The sequence below is a fragment of the Amphiura filiformis genome, chromosome 13 (genome assembly GCF_039555335.1).
Source record: "Amphiura filiformis chromosome 13, Afil_fr2py, whole genome shotgun sequence".
Lineage (NCBI taxonomy): Eukaryota > Metazoa > Echinodermata > Ophiuroidea > Amphilepidida > Amphiuridae > Amphiura > Amphiura filiformis.
Window position 1 is genome coordinate 24,930,100 of NC_092640.1, and position 10,790 is coordinate 24,940,889.

At 35.7% G+C, this 10,790-nt stretch overlaps 1 protein-coding gene across 1 annotated transcript; it reads left to right on the top strand.

Moving 5' to 3' along the window:
* The first annotated feature begins 1,215 nt into the window (after positions 1–1,215).
* Positions 1,216–6,610, top strand: LOC140167235 (lactadherin-like). The gene is made up of 4 exons (XM_072190580.1): positions 1,216–1,319; positions 1,490–1,554; positions 5,100–5,416; positions 6,278–6,610. Exons 2-4 carry the CDS (start codon positions 1,506–1,508, stop codon positions 6,422–6,424), a joined length of 513 nt encoding a protein of 170 aa, XP_072046681.1. The 5' UTR covers positions 1,216–1,319; positions 1,490–1,505; the 3' UTR covers positions 6,425–6,610.
* The last annotated feature ends 4,180 nt before the right edge of the window (positions 6,611–10,790 follow it).

A 10,790-nucleotide genomic window follows, 5' to 3' on the forward strand; every position in this document is an offset into this window, starting at 1 on the left:
AAGTAGCTATCTAATTCGAATAATTAGTGGTGATGATAAAGTAGCTATACATTGTTGGTAGTAGTGTTGATAAAGTTGTTATCTAGTGTTGATAAATCTATATTAGTGTCATTAATATACCCACTGCTGATAATAGTGTTGATGAAGTATGGTAGCTATCTACTGCTGATATCAGTGTTGATGCAGTAGCTATCTACTGCAGATATCAATGTTGATGAAGTATCTATCTACTGCTGATATCAATGTTGATGAAGTAGCTATCTAATTCGAATAATTAGTGGTGATGATAAAGTAGCTATACATTGTTGATAGTAGTGTTGATAAAGTTGTTATCTAGTGTTGATAAATCTATATATATTAGTGTCAATAAAGATACCCACTGCTGATAATAGTGTTGATCAAGTAGTTATCTACTGCTGATTTCAATGTTAAATGTAAATGTAAATGTACTGCTGATTTCAATGTTAATTAATTATAGCTATATACGGTATACTGTTAATATTAGTGCGGATGTGCATGTATAGAAAGAGTGTCAACATTGGCGAGATAGGAAAAAACCTCTTAGAACAAAGGGTTCCGTGTATATCCTAAAAAATTTCTTAATTAAGCTGTCCTTTAATATGTTGAACCTAAAATATTTTTATGAAGAAGAATGGTTCTACAAAGGCCAAAAAGAACCATTTTAGACATGAACAAACATTATGTGGGCCTAAAGGCCAAAGAACCATTTTGGGTTTTTGCATTTTCCTAGAACCCGTTTCTCATGTAGGCCTAAGTAGAACTCATACAACCCATTTTTAAGGGGGCACACACATCCAACCTACATACTGTTAGAACACTGGGTAAGAAACCGGTTGGATAAGGTGTTTTACCCAACATTGGGGTAATTATTGAAAATAGCCCAATGTTGGGTAAAAAACCTTACCCAACCGGTAACTTACCCAGTGTTCTGACAGTGTAACACAAACATACATAAAAGGAATACAATATCGTAACATCCCTTATCATTGCTAAACCTGAGGAATCAAATATATTAAAGAAAATAGAGTGGTTCTCTTTCATTTCTATGGCAACCACATTGCTATTTTGTCCATTAGTGATTAGTATGAACGAAAACATGTCGTTTCTATAGGAATCTTAATATGGATGACTGCATTAGACGCGTCTGAAACTGAAAACCGTGGAAACAATTTCAATTTTAATATAATTTCAACGCGGGTAGAAAATGTATCATTTGTTTAACAGTTACTTTAATGTTGTGGACATGACATAGTAGAAACATATTTGTTGTACTGCCTGTCTGCAGGATTAGTGCTAAGGTAGGTAAATATATATTTAAAATATTGCTTATTATCTATTTGTTTTGATTTTGAAGATGACCAGTTATTATAAAATTTAAATATTAATAAAATATAAGTAAATATTTTAACAATACGCGATATTGTCTTTATTTATTAATTATATCATTTCTTTCTTTTTTCTTCGACAGAATAAACCGATGTACCATGACGGGAAAACAATATTTTGGAGCAACAGTTCTGTATCTGCTTTCAGGTAGGCCTACTTTTAAAATATGTTGTTGACCCTGATGTTGACGCAGTGGATGGAAACATTTTTGCCTCATTGACCCCTCATGGGGGGGGGGCTGATTTTGAAAAAGTGGACGTTTTTCAAAATTTGGACCTTTTTGGACGGGGCAGATGTTGAAAAGGTGGACTTTTCCCCAAAAAAAATTTAGACCTTTTTTGACCAAAAAAGCCTGAAAAACCCTATTTTTTCGCTCGCTACACTCGCAAATGGGACATTTTGGGGTCAAAAAAGGGGACTTTTTGGACATTTTGGGATGGGGGAGGGGGCGTCCTTCCACCCCCAGCACCCCTCCTGGTTACGGGCCTGTATAGAATCAATATTTGTGTCTCTTTAGACATGAAAAAGGTGGGAGTTTTGACAAAAAAATCAACAAAAAATGTCGCGTTGCTCCTCGCGTCCGCTCAAAATCACTATTCGGATTCCCCACTTGAGTCCCATTTTTATCCATTTAAAACTTAATATTCCCCCTCATGGTTCAAGTAAAAAATTCATGGAGATCACACCCTCAATTCCTTAAAACACACACTCCCTGGTGTAAATATTCAATAGCCAATTAGAGGAAATTGTCATTATAGCATCCACTGATAAAGTCATCTTAGGTAAATAGCACTGACTTATTGATGAAGTCATAGATAGCACCCATTGATGAGATCTTCGATATAACACCCATTTATAAAGTCATCATTTAGGTACATAGCACTCGCTGATGAAGCCATCAGGTAAAAAAAACCCATTGGTGACAAAGTCATATAAGATATAGTACTCGTTGCTGAAGTCATCTTCGGTAGATAGCACTAATTGAGGAAGTCATCTTAGGTAGATAGCATTAATTGATGAAGTCATCTTAGGTAGATAGCACTCATTGATGATATCATCTTAGGTAGATACGGTAGCACTCCTTGACAAAGTCATCTTAGGTAGATAGCACTCATTGATGATATCATCTTAGGTAGATAGCATTAATTGATGAAATCATCTTTGGTAAATAGCACTTATAGATGAAGTCATTTTAGGTAGATAGCACTCATTGATGAATGAAGTCATCTTAGGTAGATAGCACTCATTGATGAAGTCATCTTAGGTCACAGAATTATACTAAAAGATCTTTGTCTTAGGTAGATAGCACTCATTGATGAAGTCATCTTAGGTAGATAGCACTCATTGATGAAGTCATCTTAGGTAGATAGCACTCATTGATGAAGTCATCTTAGGTAGATAGCATTAATTGATGAAGTCATCTTAGGTAGATAGCACTCATTGATGATTTCATCTTAGGTAGATACGGTAGCACTCCTTGACAAAGTCATCTTAGGTAGATAGCACTCATTGATGATATCATCTTAGGTAGATAGCATTAATTGATGAAATCATCTTAGGTAAATAACACTTATAGATGAAGTCATTTTAGGTAGATAGCACTCATTGATGAAGTCATCTTAGGTAGATAGCACTCATTGATGAAGTCATCTTAGGTCACAGAATTATACTAAAAGATCTTTGTCTTAGGTAGATAGCACTCATTGATGAAGTCATCTTAGGTAGATAGCACTCATTGATGAAGTCATCTTAGGTAGATAGCACTCATTGATGATTTCATCTTAGGTAGATACGGTAGCACTCCTTGACAAAGTCATCTTAGGTAGATAGCACTCATTGATGATATCATCTTAGGTAGATAGCATTAATTGATGAAATCATCTTAGGTAAATAACACTTATAGATGAAGTCATTTTAGGTAGATAGCACTCATTGATGAAGTCATCTTAGGTAGATAGCACTCATTGATGAAGTCATCTTAGGTAGATAGCACTCATTGATGAAGTCATCTTAGGTAGATAGCACTCCTTGACAAAGTCATCTTAGGTAGATAGCACTCATTGATGAAGTCATCTTAGGTAGATAGCACTCCTTGACAAAGTCATCTCAGGTAGATAACACTCGTTGATGAAGTCATCTTAGGTAGATATCGCTCGTTGATGAAGTCATCTTAGGTAGATAACACTCGTTGATGAAGTCATCTTAGGTAGATAACACTCGTTGATGAAGTCATCTTATGTAGATATCACTCATTGATGAAATCATCTTAGGAGATAGCATTAATTGATGAAGTCATCTTAGATAGATAACACTCATTGATGAAGTCATCTGAAGGTAGATAACACTTATTGATGAAGTCATCTTAGGTAGATAGCATTAATTGATGAAGTCATCTTAGGTAGATAGCACTCATTGATGATATCATCTTAGGTAGATACGGTAGCACTCCTTGACAAAGTCATCTTAGGTAGATAGCACTCATTGATGATATCATCTTAGGTAGATAGCATTAATTGATGAAATCATCTTTGGTAAATAGCACTTATAGATGAAGTCATTTTAGGTAGATAGCACTCATTGATGAATGAAGTCATCTTAGGTAGATAGCACTCATTGATGAAGTCATCTTAGGTAGATAGCACTCATTGATGAAGTCATCTTAGGTAGATAGCACTCATTGATGAAGTCATCTTAGGTAGATAGCACTCCTTGACAAAGTCATCTTAGGTAGATAACACTCGTTGATGAAGTCATCTTAGGTAGATATCGCTCGTTGATGAAGTCATCTTAGGTAGATAACACTTTCGTTGATGAAGTCATCTTAGGTAGATAACACTCGTTGATGAAGTCATCTTATGTAGATATCACTCATTGATGAAATCATCTTAGGAGATAGCATTAATTGATGAAGTCATCTTAGATAGATAGCACTCATTGATGATATCATCTTAGGTAGATAGCATTAATTGATGAAATCATCTTTGGTAAATAGCACTTATAGATGAAGTCATTTTAGGTAGATAGCACTCATTGATGAATGAAGTCATCTTAGGTAGATAGCACTCATTGATGAAGTCATCTTAGGTAGATAGCACTCATTGATGAAATCATCTTAGGTAGATAGCACTCATTGATGAAGTCATCTTAGGTAGATAGCACTCCTTGACAAAGTCATCTTAGGTAGATAACACTCGTTGATGAAGTCATCTTAGGTAGATATCGCTCGTTGATGAAGTCATCTTAGGTAGATAACACTCGTTGATGAAGTCATCTTAGGTAGATAACACTCGTTGATGAAGTCATCTTATGTAGATATCACTCATTGATGAAATCATCTTAGGAGATAGCATTAATTGATGAAGTCATCTTAGATAGATAACACTCATTGATGAAGTCATCTGAAGGTAGATAACACTTCTTGATGAATTCATCTTAGGTAGATAGCATTAATTGATGAAGTCATCTTGGGTAGATATCACTCATTGATAAGTCAGATAGCACTTATTGATGAAGTCACAGCGCTCATCGATGAAGTAATTTTAGGTAGATAGCACTCGTTAATGAAGTCATTTTAGGTAGATATCACTCATTGATGAAGTCATCTCAGGTAGGTAGCACTCATTGATGAAGTCATCTTAGGTAGATAACACTCCCAATTGACGAAGTCTCTTTTGCTATTTTGCCCTATACAGATGGATCGCTTAGCCCTGCTCCTTCCCCTCTTGGACTTGAAGACAGATCTATTACAGACCACCAAATAACTGCATCTAGTTTCTATAGTAGTACATTGACACCGTTTGCAGGACGCCTCAACGATGCGGATTACTGGGCTGCTCGAGTTGGGGAATCGAACCCATGGCTACAAGTTGATTTTGAAACTACGGTTATCATTATGGGGATCCAAATCCAAGGTGCAGGTCGCATAGAACAATGGGTTACTGATATACAAGTTGAATTCGGAACTGAGGAAAGTGCATTGACCCCAATTGAAGAATCAGGTGTCATCTTGGTATGTATGTGATGATGAATTGATAACACATTTATACATAACATTCTTAAACACTTGAGAATGTTCTTGCAATCTTATTGGTTCTTACCCGTGTGATATGACACGATATCACACACTTTAGCGTGTGTGTGTACTCGTACGCGCTATTTGAACCAATCAGAAGCGCATAGCAACAACGGGACTGATCGATTCTGAGCCCTATAGGTAATTCCTTGTAAAATGTAGGATTTTATTTGATTAAAATTTGGTATTCTTATGATTAATGTATTTATTTGAGTTGAAGTGTATTACATGACAAGCTGATCTCATTGTTCCCCGTAAGTTCCTTTTGCTCTCTATTCTTTTTCTTCATCCACTTTAGAAAACATAATGCCACTAATTGGTAAAATAATAGCATGAACCCAATGACTAAAAGCAAAACTTGGCTGCTGGGAGTGCATTCTCTGATTCTTGCTCATTAGGCTAGCCCGTCTTGTGCATTTCACATAGGTCTGTACTAGGGATTTTACCATGAACACAAAATTATGTAGGCCCCTTTGTCTCTCTTTCAACATATAGTTAATGAAGAGCATCAGCAGCGGAATGCAGAACTCTTTCCCCAGACTGTCTCCCAATATAAACTATACACAAAATGTCCACTTTTTGTGGCAATTTTGTGCAAAAATTTGATTTTCCCCTTCCCTGCAGGCACTGACAAACAAACAAAGAAACATTGTGACTTTCTCAACCTAAACTCAGTTAGTATGCCGAATTTTGATCACCATCACAGATACACACCCTAAAGCTATACACTGGTATAACGATACTCTTTTATTCTTATCTTATTACTTGTCATGTTATTTTATTTCTTCTTTTTTTCAGAATTTTCCAGCCAACTTTAACTCTGAGGGGACTAAGCATCTTAAATTTCCCCATCGGCTTGTGGCTCGTTATTTACGAATCATAGTGAAAGATTATATCCGGCATCCTGCCATGCGTTTAGAAGTCATGGGTTACAGGTGCATGTAAAAAGTTTACGTTTGTGAAGATTATATGTAAAAAGTTATTGAGCAAATAAGGCCAAAAAAAATAAAGGCTTGTCTCAAAGCTTACGAGTGGTTTGAAAACAAATCACGAAATGCAAGTTTGTTTGTTTTATTCCCGACTTGGTATTTATAGGGTATATTGAGAAAAAAAATCTGATTTTCACCAAATTTTTCCGGAAAAAATTTAAAAAAAAATTTAAAATACAAAAAATTTCTGCATTTCTTTTTTTTTCAAATCGCACAATTTACAAATGCGTACACAAGCTTTGAGAGAAACCTTTTTTTTTGGCCTAATATAAATGAATTAACTGTTTAACTGTGTGGGAATTGGACAAATGTGGTTCAAGGTTGAAAATAGTCATCTTATTAATAATTGCCTAAGTCATTACTAGTTTTGAGAGAGAGAGAAAAAAGACCCAATTTTGCTCTGCCTAAGTCACTTGCTTAACTTGGGTAATTATTTGCATGATTTGGCTACTTAGAGTGAGTGTGTGAATTAGGTATTTTTACAGGTGTCTCTCAATGATGAAGAGCCGATTTGGGCCAAAAAATCTCAAATTGGCCAAATTTAATAAGGTGACGAATACCAAAATAACAGCATCAACTTTGGCATTATAAGAATGTTTGATATAAATTGAATTGTTAATGGCATGTCATACCTGCTATAACAGATATTTCAAATTGCGCATCAAATATAGGTCGGTAACATCTGTGACATCAGTCACATCACACAGAAAGTTTTTTTGAAAAAAAAAAACCAACACTTCTGCCTAAATTGCTTCTCTTGTGATAAGCCTTTTTTGAAATATGGCAGGCACAAAAGGAGAGGGCGTACTTTGAAGTGAGTAACTTTTTGTCAGCTGAGAAGCAGGCGGCGGATGACATGATCGAGCCGGCAACTTGTGAAACCGCCCGGCCGTATGATATTTTCCAATATACTTGGTTAGTTTTGTGGGGTTCATTATCGAACCCCAACGGTTTTAGCTTGTATTTATATTATTAATCAACATAGGCCTATTTGCTTGTGATATTTCAAGCGTTTTAAAATTTCAAAATAATCCCATTCAATTACACGGTTGACAATGAAAATTTACTGAATTTAGAGAATGCAATGCGGCCACCACCTGCTGAGAAGCATACAAAAGATTACTCACTTCAAAGTACGCCCTCTCCTTTTGTGCCTGCCATATGTCAAAAAAGGCTTATTGGGACTTGGGCCTGATTCAAATGCTTTTTGATTTGATATCAAATATTCAAAGCAACATGTCGAGGGTTGCGAGCCAGAAAGCCTCAATTCACAATCACCTGCTCCCACAAAATGAGAATTCAATAGAAAATAAAAGACATTGTGGAGGAAATATTCATTTTTGAAGTCCAAAGCAAGGAGCCAACTTTATGTTCATTTTGTGAGTGCTGGTCATATATTGAGTTACGGCTTTCTGGTTTTGAACCCTCGAAGTATACATTATTCGATCAATTTCAATTAATTTTTGTCTTCTAACAAATGTTTGACATTGTTTGCCAAGTCAACAAACGATGTGAAACATTCATTTTTTGAGTCAACAAACGACGTCAAACATTTGCTAGAAGACAAAAAAAAAATAACTTGAAATTGATAGAATAACAAATAATTGTTGCATCAAATATTTGATGTCAGGTAAAAAAGTATGAAGTGGGCCAAACTGGCTCCTGCCAGTGCAAGTATAATATAACATTGAAGACATAAATGCTCTTCAAATAAAATTCTGGGTTATTTTTTTTTCTTACCTTGCTTTTTAGTACTTTTGAGATCAGTGCACATGTCTATCTTGGGCTATTCCAGTTGAAATCCATACACCCCTATGAAAGATAATGACTGTTATCTTCCACACAACGGGTGTAGAATTCAAATGGAATCACCAATACATTACGGTCATCGTCTTCCATAGGGCTGATGGATTTCAATTGGAATAGCCTATTAATTTTATTACTTGCATTTCACAGACTGGAACATTCCTGGTGGAGGGTCGAGAGGGAGACATCCACAAAAAAATAATACCATCCAGGCAAACATTTCTGTTTTACATTTTATTTTTTTACAAATTCCTGTACATGATGAAAACAATATGGCCCTTGGCACAAAAAAACCAAGTCATGATTTATAACATGTTAATGAAACACTATCATTGTACAATAATGCACAGCGGATGATATGCAATGCAAAAGACACATACACTACTCAAAGAAATTTAATGATCAGACCTATTTATTAGCATTGTGCAAAAACAGTATTAACTTTATCTATCAGATGAGTGTCATTTCATTCAGTAATGTGTAGGCAACAGAACACTTACACTATTGAGTACTGATATCCCATGACACTGAAAACAGCTTGGTTAGTAATAAGAACAAAAAAAAAAGAAGGTAAAATCAAGATTATCAGATTCTGATCCTTAAATTTTTTGAGTGTAGTGTATAATTGTTTAACAGAAACAGCATACTTGACAAAAATTACCTACAGTGGAACCTTGTTAACATTGTCAGGTCCTCGGTTTTACTTTGTGTTATTAGCTCATTTTAATTTTAATTTTGGTGTATGCTTGGGACTTCCACTGTATTACTGTAACATATTTACTGGATATGTTATCAATTCCACTTACATGAGAGGGATGTTAGGTTTCACTCTATAGACATTGGGCTGTTCCAGTTGAAATCCACACCCCTTATGGAAGACATGACCTTAAAAAATTGAAATGAGCATTTCAAGCTATCGACCAATGCTGTTAGATGACCAGTAGTGTCCAGTTGGTTAATCTTCCACACAGGGTGTGTGAATTTCAAATGGGGGTTACCTGAATGGGCGACTCCATTTGAAATCTACACCCCCTTTGTGAGATATTTAGGACATGTTTTCCATAGGGGGTGTATAGATTTCATCTGGAATAGCCCATTGCATGTTGATTCCTCAACACGCCTCTTACTCAAGTGGAACTTTGGTTGGTGTAGTGAGTAAACAGCTAATAGCAGCATGTAGACTATCATCTTCAATTTACTGTAAAAATTTTTTAAGAGTACGGAAGCTTGCAGCATCCCAATATCTTTGTGTAAGGGATGGTCATGCCACACAAGTCAACAAGATGCTGCACGAACAGAATGACATCACAAGCTATGTTGCTACAATCATTCTAAAAGAAAGTCCACTTTTTTGTGATACCTAAAAAATCTACTGAATTATTTGCACAAATAATAATTTACTTGTGAAGATATCAGTCACAGCTACCAAAAATATGACTGACTCTAGATCACGGGTTCTCAATAGGTAGCTCGTGGCCCACCGACCAATTGCTGTTGGCCCCTGAACAACTCTGAAATGTACAGTAAATATAGCAATATTTAGCCCTCAAGCACAGCTCTTTGAAATGACTTTGATCAAATATAACACTGTGGCCTGCGAGCAAAATATAGCCGAGGAACCCTTGTTCTAGATAATACAAGACACAAATGTTTCAGAATTCTAGCAAAAACTTACAGGATCATAAGCAAAATTACATGAGTCATTGTTTTTTGTTTGTTTTTGTTGTCACCGAATATGTTTGCTCATTTAATAAGCTGCAATGTGCTAGATCCCATCAAAATTGGAACTACAGTTCCCCAAATATGACTATTTCATACAGCTAGCCATACCTGAAAATCATTTTAGCCACAAACAACTCTTTTTCTGAGATTTTTGCTTGATATGATCAAAACTGATCAATGTTAATATTTAAGAATGGAAAAGATACTATACACTAGTGTTATTACATTAGGCACACTACACACATCAGTACAATTGAGCCACCTTTTTGTGTAAATTGTGAATTTTACAAGTTGCACATTATTTGAAACTGAAATATCAAATAAGACGCATGACATAATTTGACACATCTCTGGGTTATAGCTGCAATACGGCTTGATGCCCTAACCCTATACGCAAGTACAAAATGCCCAAGCTACCAAATTACAGAAAATCTAGAGAAAATTTTATTCAGTTGAAATCCATACACCCTCTATGGAAGATATGACCTTTATCTCCCAAACAGGGGGTATTAGTAGATTTCAAATGAGAGTCGCCCATTCAGGTAACCCATGTTTGAAATTCACACCCCTATGTGGGAGATTAAGGTCACGTCTTTCATAGGGGGGTGTATGGATTTCAACAGGAATAGCATCAATCAAAACTGGAAGGGATTTGAACAAAGGCTCTTTTGATCTCTGGTTACCATTGTGGTTATACCACTTCTGACTCGGATCTATGCCCCTCATCAGATGTCACAAGTTGTATACTGGAGAATTTTGACAGAAACTTTACTGTTACCAATCAAGTATATAAA